Raw genomic sequence first — 25,268 nt, forward strand, 5'->3', positions numbered from 1 at the left:
AGCCATGCCACCCTCTTTAGGTTTTTGGAGATAGACTTTATTAATTCTAGAACGCTTATTCTTCCACAGATATGACAGAATAATAGAGTCTAAGGAATCAAAAAAAGATTTAGGAATAAAAATTGGGATTGATTGAAATAAATATAAAAGTTTAAGGAGAACATACATTTTAACAACATTAATACGACCTACCAAAGACATAGATAGAGGTGACCATTGTAACAGACTCTGTTTTATAGTATATGAAAGATTGGCAAAATTTTCACGAAAGAGATCTTTAAACTTCCTTGTGACTGTAATCCCAAGATAAGTAAATTGATTATGAACTACTTTAAAAGGGAGATCACGAAATGTTAATTCTTGTGCTTCTTTATTAATTGGGAAAAGTTCGCTCTTATGTAAATTAAGTTTATAGCCAGAGAACTGGTTAAACTGGTCAAGAAGTAAAAACATTGGAGGTAAGGATTTAGACGGATTTGAAAGAAAAAGTAATAAGTCATCAGCATAAAGAGAAACTTTATGCTCAACACCCCCTCTCCAAATCCCAGTCAATTCAGGACAATTTTGAAATGCTATTGCCAAAGGTTCTATAGCCAAATCAAAGAGAAAGGGACTTAAAGGGCATCCCTGACGGGTGCCACGTTTGAGGTTAAATAACTGGGATTTCTGAAAATTAGTTAAAACAGAGGCAGTAGAACACAAATACAGCAATTTGATCCAAGAGATAAAATTTTACCGAAGTCAAATTTTTCTAAACCTGCAAAAAGGTAGTTCCACTCTATATGATCAAATGCTTTCTCCACATCGAGGGAAATAACACATTCAGGAATCCCAGTTGGAGGTGAATATGAAATGTTAAATAAACCCCGAATGTTAAAAAAAGGAAGACGGTAATAAAACCAGTTTGGTCATCAGAAATAATAGAGGGAAGAACAGTTTCTAATCTATAAGCCAAAACTTTAGCCAAGATTTTAACATCAACATTAAGCAAAGAAATTGGCCTATACGAGGAACAAACATTTCTGTCTGCTTGATAACATAAAGGCATGACTCAGTGCAGAAGTGTCTATTTGTTTCATCACTTTCATGGAACAATGCACTTGAACTCCTAGATCTCTGTTCTGTACTACTCTCCCTAGGACCCTGTCTTTCACAGTGTCACTTCCAAAAATGCTTCACTTTGCACTGGTATGAGTTAGATTTCCTTTCATTTGTCTGCTTCCTAGTTGATCTGGATCCTATTTCAACACAGACAACTTTCTCAATTATCCATCAACCCACCAATTGGCAAATGTATTAATCATTCAGATTAATGTACATGATGAACAATGAGGATCCAGCACTGATCCTAGTGCACATAACTTGCCACATGTTTCAATCTGAAAGCCCTCTGACTCCATTTGGCCAGTTCACCCTGGATGCCATGTGATCTCACCTTCCTGATTAAAAGGGTGAGATAGGATAAAATTCTATCTCTGAATCCTCTCCACTGACTTTTCCACCACTTATGTTAGGCTCATCAGTCTGTATTTCCTTGGTTTGGCCTTGCAGCCTTCTTAAATGCACATTAGCTTCCTGTCTGAATGCCTTACCTTTGGCTCTGGAATATACACATTGTTGAGGCTCTGCAGTTTCCTCGTTTGCTTCTCACCATGTCCTTGGATTCACATGTTCAGGCCCTGGGCATTTATCCACCTTAATGCCCATCATATCCGCTGATATCTTTTTCATAACAAGACTGAGGACATCATTGTTCTCTTCCCTAAATTCTCTAGTTTCCATTACCTTCAGATGTGAAATATTCATTTTGGACCTCTTCATTTTCCACATATAGATCACCACACTGATCCTTATAGGGAATTTTTTTCTCTTTCTAGTTACTGTTTTGCTTTTAATATACTATCAAAATCTGTTTGTTTCTACTTTACCTTAGCTGCCAAGGATGTCTCCCCTTTTTGTCCTGATTTATTATGTAAAAAAATTAATAACATGCTTAATATAGGATTAACATAAATGGGGGATTTGCAGACTTTAATATTATTGTCCTCTTGTTTAAATCTCTTCCCTATCTTTAACTTCTCCATTCCTATGATCAGCCTTTGAAAGCTCCTTTTTTGGATGTAATTTCTGGGCTGTTTGAAATCATCACTTCTTCTAAGAATGATGCCTAACTGAAGTACTTGCTGAAGCTCTTCTGTACTGTGGGCCATTGATTTCAAATGGATGTGCTAAAGGCCTCAGTTACCTTTCTGGCAGTGAGGAGAAGCTCACAACATTCTTTATGGTTGCACAGAAAGTACAGTGGCAATTGTAGATAGGTAACAGCACAGAAAGAAGCCATTCACTTGAGAAGTCTAAGTAGGTTCTATGAAAAGAGAAATTAGTCTCTCTTCTTGTGCCTGCTCCCTATAGCTCTGCACATTCTTTCAGATACATCTCCAGCTTTATTTTGAATCTGCCTCCACTTCTGCCTTGGCAGTTCATTTTAGATCCTAAACACTTGTGGCATTGAAAATCTCCATTTTTGTTTGCTTTTATTTCACATCAATCTATGATCTTTGGATATTGAACCTTCTAATAATGGGAAGGAACTGTTTCACTTTATCTGCCTATAGCATTGTTTCTCACCTGGGGTTCCACGGAATTCTAGATTTCTGTCAGAGGTTGCTAGGGGTTCTGCAAGAGATTGTGATTAAAGAAAACCATTGTTTTTTGAACTTCGTGCAATGTGCAATGCTGGCAATTGCCGTGGTAGTCGATGATTGAGCAGCCCTGTTAGCAATCTCATTACAGGTCTCTCAGCCCAGTAAGGCAGTGCACAATAGGACTGTGTTTATTTGGTTGAGTCCATTCTCAGTTTTTGACATGAGATACTGGAGGCCATTGATAATTGGTGAGCGCTGTATTGTATAGAGGGACGGACAGTAGGCTGAGTGCTGAATTGCATGGAGGGGAGGACAGTAGGCTAATGGCACTGTATTGCATGGAAGAGAGGATGGTAGGCTGATGGTGAGCGCTGTATTTTATGGAAGGGAGGATAGTAGGCTGATGAGGAGCACTATTGCATGGAAGAGAGGATGGTAGGTAGGCTGATGGCGAGCGCTGTATTTTATGGAAGGGAGGATGGTAGGCTGATGGTGAGCGCTGTATTTTACGGAAGGGAGGATGGTAGGCTGATGATGAACATGAAGTGTGTTTTCTGAGCATTGAATAGACTTCCCCAACTTGGGGTGTGAAGTCAGCCTCTCCCTCCCTAATCACCTCCCCCAACTTCCCTTTACACGCTGCTGACCGACTTATGGGAGCGAACAAACTACCCGTGTAGTAGAAAACTGGAAGGAAATTTCCATTCTAAAGAAGGAATTTTTATGTGCCATGACTCAACTACTGGTTTGCCGCTTTGTTGCTGTTGTAAACTTTGCAAAAGGGTTGTGAAGTTTTCATATTTTTTGTGGTTTTCGCATTTAGTTATTGTTATGTTTTATAATATTATATTAACCCGTGTTAGAACAAGATGCAGTACGAGAAATTGAAATCAAACAGTATGACAAGTTGATATTGTTAATATGTCATATGATGCTGAAGATAATTTGTGTGATAAGCTGAAAAACAACAACTTCTGTTTCCAGGTTGATGGGTCAACAGATTTCACCAATAAATGTCATGTTGTAGCAGTTGTAAAATTTGTAAATGATGGTGAAATTCAAGAAAACTTTTTCTGTTGCAAAGAACTGCCCGAAACATGCAAAGGCCAAGATATATTTAATGCTTTGTCTTCCTATCTGGAAACAAAAGCTTTGTCTTGGTATACGGTAACTGTGTTGGCATCCCTATTGATTGTGCCCCATTCACTTTCAGTAAGTCAAAGTTTTGTTTCTGGCAGATCATCTTGGTCCAAGTTATGCTTTCTCTTTTAGGGTTTTGGAATAGTCCTTGTGACAGCCCTGCTCATGCCCCTCCCTCAACAGTTTTGTTATATTAATGATGTCATTGGTGCTGCTTCCTGAACTTGTATAGAACTTTTTTTTTGCTGATAGTTTCTGGCCTCATTTTCATTAACATCAAACTCATTAATGTAATTAACAAATGGCAATCATCTTAATGCTGTTTCCTGTGGTGCACCCTCTGGTTATAGACTTACATTGACAGAAGTGACCCTCCTTTATCATTCTTTATCGCCTATTACTAATTTGCCAATTTATCTTGGATCCCAAAAGCTCAAAGCTTCATTCCAGTCTACCAAGTGTGAACTTGTCAAATGAAATTAAATATTCAGTGTTTCTCTTTCAGATGCTGTCTGACCTGCTGAGTGTTTCCATTACTTTGTTGTTATTGTACTATGTTTGCTGTATTACTTAATCCATCTCTATGATTGCTGCTGTCAAATTAAATCAGCTCTTTTATCTTTAACAAATGCACATTGCTATTTGCTAATTAATCCACACTTATTCATATGATTGATTGCAAAGACTTCCTGATTATTATATCTAGAACTTTCTTAACCACTAAAGTTAACCTAACTGGGCTCCGGTTACTAAATTTATCCCTACACACTCTAAAATTCTGCCTTGTCAGCTTTTTTTTTTCTCCCCACTGTTTACTTGGCCAGATTTATTTACATACTATTGAAGTAGACCTTTCTCCATTGACTATATTTTTACTTTGGGCTCATCCTAATCAGCTTCATTTCTGATTAAATAAATTGTGAATTTTGGAGGAGATATTTCAGAAACTTTGCTTGGGGTCAAAGTGTGCAATTATATTGTGGGAACATTTAGTAAAATTCAAAGAGAAGTATTAACAGTCTAAAAATGTTAAAAAATGTTGAAAGCAAGAAGTAGCAAGGTAGGCACTTGGATATGCACTAGTTGACATTATATCTATCGAGTCAAATAATATGGATAGTGTGAGCTAATGGTGATTTGCTTCTCTAGTATTATTTCTTGTCTTTGTCATAATTTTTTTTTCTATCCTGTATGTTTATTTCTTTTGGGTTGTATTTGGTGGATAGTATTCCTGGTGTAGTTCACAACTATTGAACACTGCACTTACCTTACAGTTTCAGGGAATATTTGGCTTCCTTCCAAAAAAATTACCCATATGTTTGGTGTTGCTATACTCGTCATTAACCATACAGGTCATTAACCAGAAATATTTACTGTTTTTTTGAATTTGCCTGTTGTTTTTGTTTTTCCATGAATTTATGCATTTTATATTGTAGGGAGTTGTTTGGTTAATTTTAAATCATTGCACTTACTATTGAGGGATTTAATTTACATGAACAATAACATCAAAACTGGCAAGATTTGTGAAGCATTGTACAAATGTGAAATATTTACATTCATTTTGAACTATAAAACTCATATTACATAGTCTGATATAAGAATTGTGTTAAATAGATTACATTATTTCATATTGTGTAGAATTGATTTAAAAATTTTATGAAAATATTTTATTTTGTTTCTTCAGATCAATTATGTCAAGACCTGCAAGTGTGTCCCCACGACCTGGCAGTGCCCAGTCAAACCAAGCTGCCTCCAAAGCAAAAGGATTTAAAGATATCCGGATTGATGAAGAAGTGAAGATTGCAGTAAATATTGCACTAGAAAGATTCTGTTACAGCGATCAAAAAGGTGGACAGAGTAACAGTGCATTTGTTATAATTCTATGATAGGTGATGGCATGAAATAGTTATTGGATGTTTATTTTCATTTCATATTGTACGATGACTAAAAAAATCAACTGAAAAATAAAACTTAAATTCCATATTCCATTGGGGATATTGAAGGAAAGAATTTATCCCTTCCCACATCATAGGATATGGTAGCATACTAGTTAAATTGCTAGGCTAACATCCTGAGCTATTGATCCAGTCAGTTGATCACAGCATGGCAACTGGAGAAATTTAATTTCAAAAGAGGAAATACCTGTCTCACTAAAGGCACTCAGGGAAGGAAATTTGTTCTTGTAACCTCAGGGCATTCTGCACTTTGTAATCAGTTATTTCAGTATCAGACAGCTGGTTTGTGCACTCAGGGTTTCACAATTTATGGAACTGTAATTAGTTAATCTGTTCTTATGATGATGAGCAAAACAACATCATCCAACATGAATGCTGCAGTGGGTTCTTCATGTCTACTATAATATCCATTGCTCAGTGCTGGTGTTCTTCCCTCTAGGTCAGATAATTATTGGTTAATATTCACTTCAGATTTAATTATGTGCCTAATGCAGGTCATAAGAATGGAGGAAATTTATAGATGAGAAGAATCAAGGATCATGGGGCAATGCACCCTTAAAACTACACCTTTCAGCTTGTACTCCTTCCCCTTCCACCATTTTTTTATTCTGGCGTCTTCCCCTTTCCTTTCCAGTATTGAAGAAGGGTCTCAGCCAGAAAGGTTGACTCTCTATTCCTCTGCATATATATGCTGGTTGACTTGCTGAGTTTTTTCAGCATTTTGTATATTTTATTGGAGGTGCAGCCCTTTCTGAAAGATGTAAAAATTCCATAACAGACGTTAAGAGAATGGATGAAAAAAGGAATTAGTGTAGGAAATTGGTGCTGAGGAAAAATATCAGCCCTGATCCTGTTGAATGGTGGAGCAGGTGCCATGCATTGTCTACTGCTGCTTCTCATTCTTAAGACATTTAGTTTGGTGTATTAACTAGTATTTATCCCTCAATTGTTAACATGAAAGAACTTATCTGGCCATTTGTGTAACCTTGTTGAAGGTAAATTAGTTACAACAAACCTAAAAATGACAAAAAAGCAACCAGTGCTCCATAGTGCTAACAGATGTTAGAGGTGTATGCTTGTTTTAGTGTACCTTCAATCCAGAATACAATATTAAATTACAACAGAAACTTAAGTTGGTTTATCAAATAAAAGTGATTTAACATAAACTTTTCAGTAACAATATACTTGAATCCAGATGATTGTTGTAAAAATTCATTACTGTCCTTCGAGCAAGATCTGCTTTATTTAAGCATTCCAGATATGGTTGATCTAAATAGCCCAGCAAGCTACTTAGTTGAAGGGCAATAATGAGAGATAATGGAGCGCTTAAGTCCTGTAAAATAATTAACAAAGAGCCTTAAAAGGTTTGTTAATTTGTGTTCACTCATTTCAATAGTGTATCCCAGTGGTAGACATTTGTTGTGTATGCATGTATATCCTCCTTAATCCTGCACTGAATCCCTCAGTACTTCAAAGTGTCAGTCTGGAATTATCAGCACACTATTTTCTGAGATGAGTTAGAGTTAAGTTGGAAGACAAGCTGGCCTGAGTATGCAAACTGTATGCTGGTACAGCTTTGAAAGATCAAGCCACTTGTTTCTGTAGCTTGATCTGTTCTGATACTTTTTAAGATTTAGCAGTACATTGATGCACCCTTATTTTTATGTTGAGTGCTATCTCTTTTGACTTGCCTCTTCCAAGTTAACATTGGCTACTCACGTTATAGTCATTTTAAAGATTATTCTTAAACAGCCTCAAGCTTCTTGCTCTCCACTGTTATGTACTTTGTTCCTGATTCTGCTTGAGTAAAGGTATTAGTGACAGTTTTCTTTGCTTTAATTTTCATGTGCGGTGATGTTTGAAAATTTGCCAAATCCTGTTTGACTTGCAGAAGGGATTTCTTCATATCTATAGATTTTTTTCATTGTTTATTTTGTATTTTTCAATATTGTGAATACTGAGGCAAAATGTTCTCCAACTGAATATTAATTTTGGCATTGCTGTAACATTCCGTGATATTGGGTGCTATGCCTCATACATTATCATAGTTCTCTGATGTAGAAAACTTTCCCAAGGGCAGGATTTGCATTTCACTTCCATGTAAAAATAGATAGACTTATTAAAATTATTATTATTGAGTTCTATATCTAATTATGTTTTTTGTGCTGCATTGGAGTTGGAGTAACAATTGTTTCATTCTGCTTTACATTTGTGTACTGGAAATGACATTAAACAGTTTTAAACATTGCAGACATTCAAGATCATTGTTTTGGTGATAACTACAATGAACTAATAAACTTAATTAAGGAATTACGGTATTTGTTTCAGCATGATTTGCAGATTTGGGGGAGTTTTGTGGAGTTTTCCTGTGATGCGCTAATGACACTTCAGTTATATTATTTCTCAGTAACAGATCAATTTTTCTTTTTAGAAATGGAATTTCCATCCTCCCTGACTAGTACAGAAAGAGCATTTATTCATCGTCTTGCCCAGTCCCTAGGCCTGATCTCTAAAAGTAAAGGGTAAGTTGCAAAGATTTCACATGTTTTTCATGTGGTATTCTTGTGCAAAATCATTGAATGTTCCAGTTCACAAATAATGTACATTTTAAATGATTTTGTATTGTTTTAAGTATGTTTAAAGCTATATATCTAATCATTTTCACTTTTCTATTACTTAGACCATGGATGTGTAAATGTGAGATAAATGTGTGAAGATGAAAAATTATTGAAATTCTCTATTTTCATAATGCATAGTTCATAAAAGCTATATTGTATGTTGTAAATATAATAACATTTCTTATTTTAAACTTATCAAGAAACATGTTTGATTTTGTTTTCCTCTTTAGAAAAGGCGCACATAGGTTTCTTACAATAAAGAAAAAAGATGGTTCGGAGATGGCTCTGGCCATCATGACCTGCACGCTGACTCATATCATGAAACATGCTATTTGCAGTCTAATTCAGAGGTTTCCTGTGACAAATAAAGAACGCACAGATCTTTTACCCAGAACTGAACGTGGGAATTTGTTGACAGTTGAAGCAGGTATGTACTACTATTTGTTTTGAATGGTGGATATAAGCACATTTGAAAAAAATTGTTCTTCAGTTTTAATAACAATCTCAAAACTAGTTTGGCCAACTTTTGCAGAATTGAAGCTAGGGGATGGAGATGGATTTGTTTGCTATGCTTGCTTTTTTTTGTTGATATTGAACATTTATTGAATACCATAATGTGTAATTACCTAGATTTTCTCCATATCTGCGGTTGTGAACTGTACTTCTAATAGGAAAATAATATTCTAAAAATTGAAATGCAACATTAGAAAATGTGAATATTGATCAGCATGGACCAGCTAGACCAAAGAACCTATTTCCCTTCTTGATGAATCTATGATTTTGCTGAAAAGAGTCTGATCTATTTTGTTAATAGCATCTTTTAAGGTAACAGCAGCTGTTGCTTCGTAGTGATAACAGTTTTAATGGTGATAAGCAATGGACATTTTAACTCTTATTTTATAAAAGCCTGACAGAAAGGTTATATGCAATGTTTCCCAATTATAGAAAAGCTGTGATAATCCCGTTTGCTTGGGACTTTGGTGATGCTGGTTTAGTAGATTCTCCAGACTATTAAAGTTATTCAACCCAAACACATTTTAAATTTACTTTTTAAAGGTATTACACAGTTTTATAAAAACTTTGTCAATGAACCTGGTAAGCTTTAAGGGAGTGAAGGAAAAGGAACCTGGTTGCTATAGGTTCATGAATAAAATTATTCATTATAAAATTGAGCAACTCTTTTTAAAAAAAAACAGTGAATTTTTAAGCATTTGGGAACAAGGAGTTCTGTTGAGTGGGACCAGTACTATGAGTGGAAGTGAACATCGTAACTAGAATCTCTGTGAATATCTGCGGAGTGTGGCAAACGACTTTGTGAAGCAGATTCTAAACTAACGGGAGTTCAGAAAAGCAGATGTCAGAATTTTACTATGATCTCTAACTATGCTCACATAGACTTAAAAAGTACATCTGTTATTTTTAAAAATCCCTGTTACAAGTCTGTCATTTTTGTATTACATTTCTAGTTTGACTTTTTACGTTGAATTTCAAGTTATTTGTCAGTTGGCTTCATTTGCTTGTCTCTCCAGAAAACAACCGGGAAATGAATAAAACTAGTGGTAGACTCAACAATGGCATTCCTCAAGTTCCACCAAAACGTGGAGATTCTGAATTAGATGCCTTCAGACAGTCTTTGCCTGTTTTTGAAAAGCAAGATGAAATAGTGAAAGTTATAAAAGAGAACAGAGTGGTTTTAATAGTTGGAGAAACTGGGTCCGGAAAGACTACTCAGGTATGGCCTCATTAATTATTAATAAAACTCTTTAGGCTGTTTATTAAATCAAATTTCCTCAAAATAAATTCGTTATTTTTCCATTTGTATGTGAAAACAAATGCATTAAACTTGATTTTATGCCAGCCAGTTTGAAGTGAAATTTTGAACAATCTATTTTCAGATGTTTTTAGAAAAACCTTTAATTTAAGGTCATGTGTTTACTTTTAGTGACAAAGAGCTTTTGTTAACCTTTGCTCTATTTAATTTTAACTTGTATGTTTAATGGGTGTGACACTCCAAAGTTTAAATAATTTCTGCATGACGTGTAGACTGATGCCTCTGCCAGATGGTCAACTTTTCTGTCATTTACTGTTAATTCAAAAAAAAACATCAACCCTTGTTCTTACGAATACATCTGTTACCTTGGTATTTCAATAAATGCTGAAGGACTCTGAAATAAAAACATCAAGTGTTGGAAACACTATGCAGCATCTTTAGAAAGAGAAGCAGTTTTAACATTTCAGTTATTCAGAACTGAAAAGGACTGGAAGCTGAATGACATGCGCTAATTTTTGTCTCAAATTGAATCTATGTGATAGTCACATCAGCAATTTTTGTTTAATGGATTTAATTACACCATGAGTGTGAATACTTCATTCTCATTATTAAGGTATAAATGCCAGGCAAAGGTTGAAATGTCAGCTTAGTTATTCACCTCTCTCTTACAATGCCAGACAATATTTGAAAGTGTTCTAAAAATTTGCCTGTCAGTAAGGTTCTGAAAAAATACAAAATGTAATTTCCTTGTTTTGTAATTGTTAATTTATAGTAAAATGCACATAAATTCTGCCAATAATGACTCACTAAATGTTGTCATTATTAGTATTTTATAAAGATTTCTAAATGTTTAAAGTTTAATTATTTCTGTTTTTTTTAGCACAGTTGTGCATTTGTTCTGAATCTGCTTTTTAATTTGAGGTTAGCCAAATTCATTTTTTTATATCTCAGATTCCACAGTTCCTTCTGGATGATTGCTACAGGAATGGAATCCCTTGCCGAATATTTTGTACTCAGCCGAGGCGACTTGCGGCTATTGCTGTCGCAGAAAGAGTTGCTGCTGAGAGGGGTGAGAAGATTGGGCAGACAATTGGCTACCAAATTAGACTGGAAAGCAGGTATAATAAGGGAAAAAAAAAGTTGTTTAACACACAGCCAAACTTGAAATTTAAATCTGTTAATGTTAAATCCCTTTGTTTCAGAGTATCCCCAAAGACACTATTGACATTTTGTACTAATGGAGTTCTTCTTCGAACACTAATGGCTGGAGATAGCACCTTGGCTGCTGTCACTCACGTAATAGTAGTAAGTTTATCAAAATAATGTATATTTTTCCTAACCAAAGAGAAAATTAAAGTAATGAAACAGATTTTGAAAAACGCTGGAAGTAAAGGTTTTTCAACATTATAAAAGGCCTTTCAATTCAACTTTTTGAGTCTTTGGGTGATTGCACTTTGAATTGTTTGCTAAATGCTTTGCATATTTTGGCTTGAATCACATTGTAAGCTATGGTGTTGAAGATGTTAGTATGAGAGCAGCTAAGGTCCATGGAAGTAGCAGCTAAGCAGTGTAGTCAGCTCATGATGTTCCTCAGCAGGCAATGCAATACTCACTTTAGCCAACACTCACCGACAAAATGCTGGTGAAACGCAACAGGCCAAGCATCATCTATAGGAAGAAGTACAGTCGACGTTTCGGGCTGAGACCCTTCATCAGGACTAATTGAAAGAAGAGATAGTAAGAGATTTGGAAGTGGGAGGGGGAGATCCGAAATGATAGCAGAGGACAGGAGGGGGAGGGATGAAGCTAGGAGCTGGAAAGTTGATTGGCAAAAGCTGAGTTGCAGAGCTGATTGCAGAGTTGATTGCAGAGCTGGAGAAGGGGGAGGATCTTGGGGTGGGAGGCCTAGGGAGAAAGAAAGGGGGAGGGGAGCACCAGAGGGAGATGGAGAGCAGGCAAGAAGTGATTGTGAGAGGGACAGAGAGAGAGAGAAGAAAAAAAGGGGAAATAATTAATGAATAAACAAACAAATAAGGGATGTGGTAAGAAGTTAGAGAAATCAATGTTCATGCCATCAAGTTGGAGGCTACCCAGACAGAATATAAGGTGTTGTTCCTCCAACCTGAGTGTGGCTTCATCTTGACAGTAGAGGAGGCCATGAATTGACATATCAGAATGGGAGTGGAACGTGGAATTAAAATGTGTGGCCACTAGGAGATCCTGCTTTCCCTGGCAGACAGAGTGCAGGTGTTCAGCGAAACGGTCTTCCAGTCTGCGTTGGGTCTCACCAATGTATAGAAGGCTGCGCTGGGAGCTCCGGATGTAGTATGTCACAACAGCCGACTCATAGGTGAAGTGTCACCTCACCTGGAAGGACTGTCTGGGGCCTTCAGTGGTGGTGAGGGAGGAAGTGTGAGGGCAGGTATAGCAGACTGGGAGACCGCTTCGCTGAACACCTGGTGTATTCTTAAATAAGGGTTTCCTTGTTGGCCAGTGGTGTAGAGGCATCCGCAGTGGACTTTGAGGCGAGTGGTTCTGGGTTCAAATACAGGTGGCTCCTTGCATGCTTTCCATTCGTACTGTGAGCTAGAAACTCAGCCTCGTAAAAAAACAGACACAATGCTAACTTTTGATTACTGTGATACAATTTCTAAATCCAGAGATGAGTGTACTTGATAAATTATTGATCCCCCCCAAAAAAGTTACCTTATTTTAAAAAAAAGAAGCTGATAAAATCTTGGAACAAAAATATTTGAGAAAATAATGTTATCAAAGCCCAAAAATTAGAAATAGCTATTCGGTCTGTCTGAAAATCAACAACCATCTGTGCCATAGATAGTCAATATAGCACAGAGGTCCAGTGAATTCCATTGCCTCAATTCTTTATCCTGTAGCTCTTTGATTATTTTTTATCTTCAAATATTTACATTTCCCTTTTAAAAGTCACAATTGAATCTTCATGCAACATTCTTTCAAGCAACACACTATGTATTTTTTTAAAAAAAAGATTTTATTAGTGCGTCCATGGATCTCATGCTGTTACTTTAAATCTGTCCCCTCTGGTTCTTGACCTTACTCTAATGGATACTGATACTCCTTATCTATCCTGTTTAAAAACAATTATGTTTTCACATACTTCTCTCCAACTTTCTATGCTCTAAAGAGATGAAACTTAGATTCTGAATGTGAAATTCCTATTCCTGCATCCTGTTCTAGAAAATCATTACTGCATCCTCTCTAGGGCCTAGTCTCCATATTGTTGCATGTCATTCCAAGAAAGTAAATGCTCACATAAGGTAAGAGCTGCCCCAGATAGTTTCTTTGAGGAAAATAAAACTATTTCAGTAGTTGCATTTTTGCAATTTTCTCCAATCTAACTTCATGGGGGAGAAAAGCACTACATGAAAGCAAATTTATAATGTTTCTGAAGAAGCATATATTTCCTTAATTGTCTGCCTTAATTTCTGTGGAAGTAAATTGTGAGAAATTAATAATGCTAATTTTTAGTTTTCTTTCCTGCTGGCCTCTATTTCCTCTCATTGATTCATACTGAGATTCTGTAGTTTTTGTGAATGTTGATTTTTCTTATGAAATACTGACACACACATTGAAAAGCTGAAAATTAGCATTTTTAAATAATAACTAAATTCATGCTGAGGTTGTTCAGGAAACCTTTTAATAATTAAGCTAAAGGGATTAACTTCCTTAATGGATTTGCTTCTTCAGATTAAGAGTTGCAGAGCAGAGCAAGAACATTCCTTGGTACTTTTCAGTTCAATGGCACTTGTGTTATAAGCACTTTGATTAAATTGATGGAATTAACTCTGCAAGAGGAAGAACTACTTTAAGTAGTATGGTTTGCAGCAATTATGCCACTAACTGATAAAGGGAGTAATTCCACAAATGAAAAATAGGATTCTACTAACTTTGCTTAAAAATGCAGTCTCATCTATTTTTTTCCCCATTTTTTTATATGACAGGATGAAGTGCATGAGCGAGATCGGTTTAGTGATTTCTTATTAACTAAACTGAGGGATTTGATGCAAAAACATCCATCTTTAAGACTCATTCTTTCTAGTGCAGCTCTGGATATTAATCTCTTTGTCAGATATTTTAATGGCTGTCCTGTAATATACAGTAAGTAAACATTGATGTGCAATACTTTGTATGTACTTGGTATCCTGTAATGAAATTCCAAATTGTTTTTGTATTTGTTTATTGTTTGTATTGCTAAAATACGATGGATTGTATGATCTAACATTGATTTTGTGTTCTTATAAGAATGATAACTGTTTCTAAAGTGAACAAACATAATGCATACTGAGATTTGGGCCAGCATAATTCTATTCTTGTTAAATCTTTCAGTTTGCACTGCTCGTTCATCTTATGTAATCTGTGAAAATTGGGGGTTGCTGGAAGATATTTTTCCTCTCCATTTATTGAAGATACCAGTATTATTTGTATATTTATCTCTGCATATGTGTTAGTCACCAAGAAAATTTGGGGCTTAATGTACTGAAAGAGGGTTACTTCATTCACTAATGTGAATGGTACTACTTGAAGCCAGCTGAGAAATAGCAGAAAACAATGTATTTCTTGCACAGCAGGCTCTTGGATACTCCATAAGACATAGGAGCATAGAAACATAGAAAACATATAGCCTAATACAGGCCCTTCGGCCCACAAAGCTGTGCTGAACATATCCCTACCTTAGAACTACCTAGGCTTTACCCAGAGCCCTCTATTTTTCTAAGCTCCATGTAGCCATCCAGGAGTCTCTTAAAAGACCCTATTGTTTCTGCCTCCACCACTGCAGCCAGCAGCCCATTCCATGCACTCAGCACTCTCTGAGTTAAAAAAAACAGACTTACCTGTGACATCTCCTCTGTACCTACATCCATGCACCTTAAAACTATGCCCTCTCATGCTGGCCATTTCAGCTCTAGGGAAAAGCCTCTGACCATCCACATGATCAATGCCTCTCATCTTATCAGGTCACCTCTCATCCTCCATCGCTCCAAGGAGAAGAGGCCGAGTTCACTCAACATATTCTCATAAGGCATGCTCCCCAAACCAGGCAACCCTTGTAAATCTCCTCTGCACCCTTTCTATGGTTTCCACGTCCTTCGTGTGGTGAGGCGACCAGAACTGAGCACAGTACTCTTAAGTGGGGTCTGACCAGGGTCCTGTATAGCTGCAACGTTACCTCTCGGCTTTTAAACACAATTCCATGATTGTGCACCGTATGCCTTCTTAATCACAGAGTCAACCTGCGCAGCTGCTTTGAGTGTCCTGTGAACTCGGACCCCAACATTCCTCAGATCCTCCACGCTGCCAAGAGTCTTACCATTAATACTATATTCTGCTGTTACGAACCCCGTAACTGGGTGTCTTACCAGCAAAGATAGGAGTATCCGTTGGAGTCTGATGATACTATTTTTAACAGTATTTATTAGTAAAAATACACAAAAATAATATCAATGCAAATATACAGATAATATACGTCATCAATACTAAACCTAAAAGTGCAGGTATAATAATAATCAATAAGAAATAAGCTCTATCGTTGTCTAGGGGATAATGAATTGTCCGATGGAAATATAAAGTTCAGTTCAGTTCATGCAAGCTGCAGTAGTTCTTGGTCGCGGTGTTGCAGTTGTTGGAGGGAGGGAGAGAGAGAGAGAGAGAGAGAGAGAAAGCAGTAACAGCTATTGACTTGCCGACTTTCCTTTTACGATCTTGATCCGTCGATGCGTTGTTGTGGCCATTCACGTATGACCGCTCCGTCCTTTAGCTAGACCGTTCTTCCGTGGCGGACTCGTCACCCAGGCAAGGGTGGACACACACACAAGCCCCCACCGGTCTCATAGCGTCTCTCCTGGTGCGTCTGAGGTGGTGTTCCCCAGACCTTACTTTTATCCCCACTCACGGGGTCTCAGGTGTCAATCAGGTTGGGATGATGCAACTTATCAACCAGACCACTCTGGTTGCCCCCTGAGGGGTTTCAATGAATAAAACAGTACTCAATACACAATCCTTCTCCAAGAGACAATAGCAGTAATCAGTGGTTCCGTTCCACTTTTGTTAGGAGGAGACATTGCACTTTTGTGTATCTCTGCGTTGTCTCTCTCTCATTTCCTTGGTATCAGACCCGAAATAGTAGCGATTTTGCGATTCTCAAAAAGGGAGGGCGACTTTGCACCCTTCTGCCCATCAGAGTTGCTCCTCATTCGTAACACTGCCATCATATTTGAACTACCAAAATGAACACTTATCTGTGTTGAACTCCATCTGCCACTTCTCAGGCCAGTTTTGCATCCTATCGATGTCCCACTGTAACCTCAGACAGCCCTTCACACTATCCACAACACCCCCAACCATTGTGCCATCAGCAAATTTACTATCTCATCCCTTCACTTCCTCATCCAGGTCATTTATAAAAATCACAAAGAGTAGGGGTCCCAGAACAGATCCCTGAGGCACACCACTGGTCACCAGCCTCCATGCAGAATATGACCCGTCTACAACCACTCTTTGCTTTCTGTGGGCAAGCCAGTTCTGGATCCACAAGGCAATGTCCCATTGGATCCCATGCCTCCTTACTTTCTCAATAAGCCTTACATGGGGTACCTTATCAAATGCCTTGCTAAAATCCATATACACTACATCTACGGCTCTACCTTCATCAATGTGCTTGGTCACATCCTCAAAAAATTCAAATGGGCTCATAAGGCACGACCTGCCTTTGATAAAGCCATTCTGATTATTCTTAATCATATTATGCCTCTCCAAATGTTCATAAATCTTGCCTCTCAGGATCTTCTCCATCAACTTACCAACCACTGAAGTAAGACCCACTGGCCTATAATTTCCTGGGCTATCCCTACGCCCTTTCTTGAACAAGGGAACAACATCCACAACCCTCCAATCCTCCAGAACCTCTCCTGTCCTCATTGATGATGCAAAGATCATTGCCAGAGGCTCAGCAATCTCCCCTTGCTTCCCACAGTAGCCTAGGGTACATCCTGTCTAGTGACTTATCCAACTTTAATTAGGCCATTTGGTTAATTGAGTCTGATCTGCCAATCCATCATGGCTAATTTATTATCCTTCTGAATCCCATTCTCCTGCCTTCTTCCCTTAATCTTTGACACCCTGATTATTTAAGAAACTATCAACCTCCACTTTAAATCTAGGGGAAAGGTTTAACTTGCTTCTCAGACCAGGATGACGTGCACTTTTGCTCCAGTGATGTGCCATAAATTGGCGTTAAGGTGCAGGAACATACTGATATTTGTTTTCACATTTATTTTGCCTTGAAACTTCCAAGGAAATAAATTTATCATAGTACAAGATTAACCAGCTGACATTTTCTCTAAAAAGTGACTTTAAAAAAAGATTTGAAAATTAATGACATTTCATTCCTCAGAATATCATGAAATATCAGTAATGTGATAGCAATGTAGTTGCACCTAGCGGTAGTTGGTTGGTTGCTTTGCATTCACCTATCTTGAGCATCATTACAAGCCTGAGCGGAAAATATAGAGATCCAGAGATGCCCAGTCATCAAGATCCCTCACTTGGCCTCACCAATTTAGTCGAAAGGAAAGCTTATGAAGTTCGGCACTAGCTTGGCTGCAGGTGCTGCTGGAAGGATGTTCAATGACGTCCAGCTGCCTTAGGGATTTGCTGTCTGGATTTACTCCCATAGTCTTAGTCTTTCCCAAGGCTGCCACAAGATAGTGGGGCTAAATACCCACAGCTGGACATCAGGTCCAGCTTGACCTGATTCCTTTTCGCGAGACTTCTCGCCCATGGTGGAAGCTGAAAGTGAGAGCAACAAACACTACCCAGTACACTAGATGCAATAGTCATGATGAAATAATCTGATATTAAGATCTCTAAGCAGGTTAATCAGGTATTGCTCAGGTCTTTGGAATTAATTATTGCTCTGTATTGTAAGCCTTATAAAGGAGCATGACAAGATGACAATCTTAAATGTCAAATAGGATTGCTAGACTTTGAGTAGAGGTATAAATATTTTATCAAAGATGAGCAAGGCTGATTCAACAATGGATTTTGATCTTTGGTCCCTTTCTTTCAAGTTCAAGGAAGACCATTTGAAGTAAAAGAGCTGTTTTTAGAGGACATCTTGCGTACCACTGGCTACACAAATAAAGAAATGTTGAAATATAAAAAAGAAAAACAGCGAGGTAACTGCAGTTGCACATGTTTCCTCTGTTCGCCATTAATTCCTTAAAAATATATCTATATTAAGCCCGCAGCCTGGAGTTAGCTTAAGTTTGTAAGATATTAACCCAACAATAACATTATAGTAGTTTTTTTAATGTAGTTTTCTTGCATTAAAATTAACTGTACTTAAAATTAATAAATAAATTTTATCTTCTCAGAAGACAAGCAGCAAACAAACTTGAGCGAATGGTATAAAGCTAAGGAGACCAGCTGTACCAGCAGATCAGAGCATCAAAGACAAAGATTTATCCCAAGTCTAACAGCAGAAAATGATTTACTTGATGATGGTGGAGATAGTGTATTTAGTCAATTGGTAATTTGGCTACATTTTAAAATGACTATCTTTAATTCTTCTTCTTCTTTATGTCCTCCTGCCATGTTGTCCAAGTTGATTATATTACTAGTCACAAGGACATACAGTTCAATCCATAAGCATTTGTATGAATTGTTGGTCATCTAATAATGGCTGGCTTGCAATGGCAGATTACTGAATTAGCTTTTTTTTCAAAATTATGTATTTGAAACGAAACATCCTGTACCACATATTGAGTGCAGTTCCAATGGTGATTATGAAATAGATCTTGATTTTTTTTGATCTCTTATTCTTTACTGGCTCCCAAAAATTAGTTGTTTTCTTCAATTTTATGCTTGTGATCATTTGTATTTTGAACCTATGATAAATTAATGAACCATTTGAAACTTGATAACAAAACAATTTTCAGCATTTTTCTTTATTTGTGTTATTTTCCTAATTGGACAGTAGTGATTCCAGTAGGATCCATTTGTTGTCCATTTTCTTTACTTCACAGAGTGAAAAGGATTTTAATTCCCTTGAGCCTTGGCTTATAAAGGAAATGGATGCCTGTCTCTCAGATATTTGGCTGCACAAAGATGTTGATGCTTTTGCTCAACTATTCCATCTTATTTTAAGTGAGAATATCAGTGGTAAGTTATCTTTGGGTATATTTTTTGAGTACATAACAGTAACAAGCCATCTTGCTCCGTTGCATAATAGAAAATTGTAGGCTGCATGAATGAGAAATTTGAGTCCAGATTGAAAGGTGTGTAGTTCTGTTTACATTCAGCTTTTTGTCTTAATCTTTTTGCTCAAAGGTTATTTCTGGTATTTTACTAATTAAAGATGATACATGCTAAAATGTAAATACATTATAATTTACTTGTGCAGGATATTTCTGTTTCTTGTTCTAGTTTTCCTAATCTTAACTAGGTTTGATACAAGAAGTTATTAGTGCACCGTGGAAACAGAAAGAATGTTATGCATGTGCAAACAAATATTAATAGCACACATAGTATTTAGATACATACATCTCCGGGGTGCCTAATATAAACAAAAATTTTAGGTTTAGTTGAAATTTCTGTTGATTTAATTGGTTGTAATATCAACTTTAATACAGGAGCTTAAAGTAGTTTCTCTGCATCGACCCTGATGGTAGATTTTATAATGCTAAATATTTATTTAAATAAATACCTATTTATTTTATTTATTATCTGTTTTCCTATTTAGGCTTCATAAACTTTTATTTATGCAGCCTTTTAACCTTAATTCAGCTTTGACTTTTTCCGTGGTCAAAACTGTAGAAAGCAATATGGGGGAAACAGGATGGTTTCAAATCATTTGTCTGTTGTAAATGTGATTGCGAACAAAGTAGAAATATCAAAGTATTTCCTAAAAGCATTTTGACTGATTGAATTTATATAGCCCAACCTTTCATATCTTTGCTTGTGAATATGGAAGTCAGAAACATGCTGGAGGCTAGATGTGCGTCTGACTTCCTGCTCTACCACTGGATTCATCCTCAGCTTTCCCTGGCCATGCCTGGCAAGCACATGAAGCGTTATTTGACTAAGTGTGCCACCTAGATTCAAATGGTTCATTTGACTTTAAATGTCATTATCCATTTATTTTTCTCTTTATTTAATATTATGTAAATCCTATTGAACTGTTTTAAAAGTTCTCGTCATAAACTCCTAAAAACTTTAGTGATTGTTTACTACAGTGAGATTATAAAATGGGATTGTATGAGGCAGCAATGTCTGGAAAAGCATTGGGAGGGGCGGGATGTTGTTGCGAGTGCAATGATAAAAAACAATGCAGGCGGATATATAGCTTTCATTGCTGCATTTATAGTGCCTTTGGCTCTTTGTTCTGGGGAAGGTAATTCTGTTGTTTGCAATTACACTTACAATACTTGCTTCCACTGGTGCTTCATTATGTAAAGTAAACAATCATCACTTTTGTGGGTATAAAATCTCTGGTGGGATCTGCTGCACATTGATAAACAAGCAGCAAATACCAGTAATAAGAACATTTCTCCGGTAACATCTGTGTACTTTTTTTTTATTAAAGTGCACAAGCAAAATTCATACATGGTACATTGGTGTTTTATGTTGTATTATTATTACACAGTAATCTCTATCCAAATTTCAGTTGACTACAGGCATAGTGAAACCAGTGCTACTCCATTAATGATAGCTGCAGGCCGGGGCTTTCTAAGTCAAGTAGAACAGCTACTCAGCATGGGAGCAAATGTAAATGTTAAGGCTTCAAATGGCTGGTATGGATTTTTTTGTTTTTACGTTGATCTTTTAAGCTAAAATGTGTGATTTATTTAATTAACTTATCAAAACATTGTCTGCGTAATCAACCTAAGATCTAATAGTCTTCAATTCAAGAGCAATTTCTTTGCACACTATTTTCCCATGCCAGTGGAGATAATTATACAGCACTTGGTATTTTGTTGAACTGAAAACTAATAGTTCAGCAACAACATGATCAGGAGCATGTGAGGTTGGGTTTCAGGAAGCCAGAAAAATTGTCTAGTCTAATATATACTAAATGCTGGAGGATCTGCATTCAGTCCTAATGAGGGGTCTCAATCCAAAACATTGACTGATCGTTACTTTTTATAGGCTCTGCCTGACCTACTGAGCTCTTCCAGCATTTTGCATGTGTTACTCTAGATTTCCAGCATCTACAGAATCTTTTGTGTTTAAAAAATGAGTTGTCTAGTTTAGTAGGTTCATCTGTTTGTATTGGTGATGTTGTGGAGAATAGAAACTTGTTTTGCTTAATAAAATTCTTACTTAGTAAACAATTCTAGAAATAAAATGAGACTATTTTGAGAGAGTAGGATCTACTTAGCTGAAAGCATTGACAGTGGTGAGCAAGATCCAGATTGGACAGCTAAGGCACACTGGGAGGGTTGTAAGACTGAAGAAAAGACAAAGCAATTGAAGAACTTAAAAATGAAGGACTGAAGTGAGTTATGAAACTTGGGCATTGTCGGACTGGGGATAGTGCAATTCATTGTGCACATCTGTGCTTGATGAAGAGGATTTGATATGATTTAGGATGCAGACAAGTGTGATTTTGAATGCTCAGGTTTATAGCTTATTACAGAAGTTGTAAAATTGGTGTAGTATTGGTCTGGATTTTGCAAAAGTAATCATTATATCTTAACAGTGAGTGACTAAGCAATGTAGTGTTTCCATGAGTCATTTTAATGCAGAAATCCCACACTTTTGTCTGTGATTTAGTTTATCTCTGTGCTGCATTGAGGGGAATTGTTTGAATGAACAGGAATTTAAACTTGTGTATCTACCAGCTCTGGCATAAGAGACCCAACAGTTTATTTGCTTGTTGGGTGAGCTCTGTGACCTTGAGGCTTAGCTAGTTCTTGGACCTAAGATACTTGTGTCGATAGAAATATTACAAATTCCTCATATAATAATCATTTTTGAGTTCAAATTCTGGACTATTTTTGAACGTTCAAATATATTGAGTTTCTTTATCAATGGAGGATTTTTCTTCAGTGATTTAAATATAGTCTATACTCCAGAAAATTTAAAAAGTGAATTAAGCACCTTATGCCATTCACTTAGATCTTGGTTAATGCCCATCCTAATGAGAAACTGTCTTAGCCATAACTGATAAAAACCCCTTGCTGAATATTTTTATTTTGCTTTCACCTTTGAATTTTTTATTGACTTTCTTCAGGAGTAGAAGGTTTCAGGTTTCCACTACCCTTTTGAGGAAGTGATTTCAGACATTTTTTCCCCATACCTACTTCACCCAATATCCTCAGAGTAATTTTGTTATCCCTCATCTCCCCTCTTGTTGTTCCTCAGGTTTGAGATGAAATATCATCTCTGTTGGTTTTTATCAACTTTTGATAGCAAGCACATAGGGATGAAGTGGTTTATTTTGAATGGCTTCTTAACTGCGTGCATAATATGCAAAAGTAATTTCTAGTTTTAAAATGACAGCTAATATACTCAGAAAAAGCAGATTTGAATTGGCAATGCAAATTTGATGTGCTTTGTGCTGTGATTATCTTTTTGTACTGATGTTGTAGACATGATGATGGTTATTCATGTTATCATGTGCTTGATGAAATTTCATCAAGAAGCTTTCCACTTAAATATGTCAACCATCTTCGGCTAGATCACAATGATAGCTCTAGGTTCAATATAGTTACTACCTAGTTTCAGGAATTTTTTTTTAAATATTTTTAGGTTGGCTTTGGACTGGGCTAAACGATTTGGTCAAACTGAGATTATAGATCTTCTGGAATCTTTCAAGTAAGGACAGAAATGTTATTTTATATTTGAAATCTATTAATCACAGTAAGGAAGAAACATATAAAGCAAAATCATATTAATGTATTATTTGAGTTTTGGGTATTGTATACACATCAGGGTATTGAAGATGTTTTGTGAAATGTTGTAATCATGTGCAATGATCACTGTAAAATGCACCCTAATGTTAGGATTTAAATAAGCCATTGTATTTTTATGTATTTCTGACTCTGGAATCATAATTATATTGACTTTCAAATTGCAGCAGGTGAAAAGGTATTCCTTTTAATATGCAGATTTATAATATTGAGCATCTTGCTATTTTCTTTCTTTCACAAAAGTTCTTTGGTAGAATTGGGGAATTTGGATGAGAGTATTCTGGTGCAATCAGACAGCGGAGAGATAAGTCGAGAAGATAAAGAAGTTCTAGATGTCTACCACCACAGCTTTGATGACGAAAAGGTTGACCTGAATCTAATAATGCACCTTCTCTACAACATCTTTCAGAGTTCTGATGATGGTAAGATACGATTTATGCATTTGGATTTCTTGGTAAATATTTCAATAAAGTTTAATTTCAGCACAGGATGGCTACTTATTCTGTATCCTCGGTCATTGTTAAATTGAAATATTCTATTTGTCCTGAATTTTATGCTGGATATATTCAGTTATTACATTTTTTTCAATATTGAGATTTATTCACTTCATCTATTTTGATCAAAAAATTGTTGACAATGAATTTTTCAATGTGTAAGTTAGCAAAAAGAATTGTCCTGCCTCACATGTGGAAGAATCAGTTTAGGGGGACCTAAGAGGCAAGAAAACATGGGTGGGAATTTGGGATTCATTAGACAACTTCCAGGCCAAGTGTAGTGGTAATATTGGGCATTGTATAACTTGGGAAATCAGTAGTGCAATGATCATGACTTTAATCTGAATTATGACTAGACAACTCAAATTTAACAGAAATGGCATGGATGATGAATTCAAGGAGTGTTTAAGAGATGGTTTTCTGGATCAGTACTCTGAGGAAGTTACCAATAGAACAGTCTATTATATATCTAGTATTGAAAAATAATTGGAATAATCTTATAGATATGAGGTCTTTAGGGAAGAGTGATGATAATAATACAGAATTTTATATTGTTACGAAATCCCGTAACTGGATCACTTATCAGCAAAGATAGAGAGGTCCGTTGAAGTCTGATGGTACTATTTTTAAAAGTATTTATTGATAAAGGGCACAAAAATAAGATTAATGCAAACATACAGATAATATATGTCGTCAGTACTAAATCTAAAGCGCGGGTATAATAATAACCAATAAGAAATAGCTCTATCGTAGTCTAGGGGATAATGTATTGTCCGATGGAAAGATAACAGTCACTATCAGTTCGTTCAAGCTGCAGCGTTGTTGGGTTTAAAAGCGATGCGGTTTAAACTTGCCCCAGGTCTTTGATGATGCCAGTCCGTTGAGTCAGGGGAGCGGATTCCCCCGTTGTTAGCTAAAAGCTGTTTTCCGTGGTTCCAGCCACAGAATTGAACGCACGTGGCCTCCTTCAGATGACTTCCTGCTGTTACGTGGTCGCTTAACGTTTCTTCTGGTGCGTCTGAGGGACTGTTCCTACAGACCCTCTTTTATCCTGACTCGCAGGGTCATAGATGTCAATCAGGTTGGGGGTGTGCACTCTCTCCCTCAACTAGCCCACTTTGCCTGAGGGCGTTCACGTAGTATAGTAGCTCAATCCACAAATTGGTCTCCAAGAGACAATGGCCAGGTCCCGTAGCTTTACATCGCCGGGGAAACGAGCCAGCCTGCACGTCTCTTTTCCCATTTCCTGGGCCCCTTGACCCAACCCAACAGTGATCTTGCGATTCTCACAAAGGAGGGGGCTACGGACGTAACAATATAAAATATGAATATGAGTGCATTCAATCTGAAGCCATGGTCTTAAATTTAAACAAAACAAACTACAAAGAGATGAGGAATGCACTGGCTATGATACATTGAGAAACTATTTTGAAAGATAATGGAAAATGGGCAAGGAGGGAATGATACGACTAACATTTGAAAAGTCAATGCATAGTTTGCATCAAACACGCCAATTTAAGGAACAAAAACCTAGTAGGAAATACACTCCAGCAATGACTAAGAGAAAATTCAAGATAATGTTAGATCCAAGAAGGCGGCTTACAAAGTTGTCCATGAGAGCGGTAAACCTGATGATTGGGAATACACTGAAACAGTAAAACATTTTAAAGTTATGTAAAAGAAAAGGAACTAAAA

General features: G+C 36.7%; 1 protein-coding gene across 4 annotated transcripts in view; it reads left to right on the forward strand.

The window, feature by feature from the left end:
• The window catches only part of ythdc2 (YTH domain containing 2), a 76,344-nt gene that overhangs the window by 1,955 nt on the left and 49,121 nt on the right, over positions 1-25,268 (forward strand). For 3 of the 4 annotated variants that reach the window (XM_059969583.1, XM_059969580.1, XM_059969581.1), the window contains exons 2-14: positions 5,470-5,633; positions 8,172-8,262; positions 8,589-8,785; positions 9,888-10,090; positions 11,081-11,247; positions 11,332-11,434; positions 14,110-14,266; positions 18,235-18,342; positions 18,541-18,695; positions 19,192-19,327; positions 20,832-20,958; positions 22,919-22,984; positions 23,323-23,501. In XM_059969583.1, the coding sequence (XP_059825566.1) occupies positions 5,477-5,633; positions 8,172-8,262; positions 8,589-8,785; positions 9,888-10,090; positions 11,081-11,247; positions 11,332-11,434; positions 14,110-14,266; positions 18,235-18,342; positions 18,541-18,695; positions 19,192-19,327; positions 20,832-20,958; positions 22,919-22,984; positions 23,323-23,501 (1,846 nt within the window). In that variant the 5' untranslated portion in view covers positions 5,470-5,476. Of the gene's footprint in view, positions 1-5,469; positions 5,675-8,171; positions 8,263-8,588; positions 8,786-9,887; positions 10,091-11,080; positions 11,248-11,331; positions 11,435-14,109; positions 14,267-18,234; positions 18,343-18,540; positions 18,696-19,191; positions 19,328-20,831; positions 20,959-22,918; positions 22,985-23,322; positions 23,502-25,268 lie in introns of those variants that run through there. The other variant, XM_059969582.1, reaches the window with a different exon arrangement.

This window comes from Hypanus sabinus, chromosome 5 (genome assembly GCF_030144855.1).
Source record: "Hypanus sabinus isolate sHypSab1 chromosome 5, sHypSab1.hap1, whole genome shotgun sequence".
Taxonomy (NCBI): domain Eukaryota; kingdom Metazoa; phylum Chordata; class Chondrichthyes; order Myliobatiformes; family Dasyatidae; genus Hypanus; species Hypanus sabinus.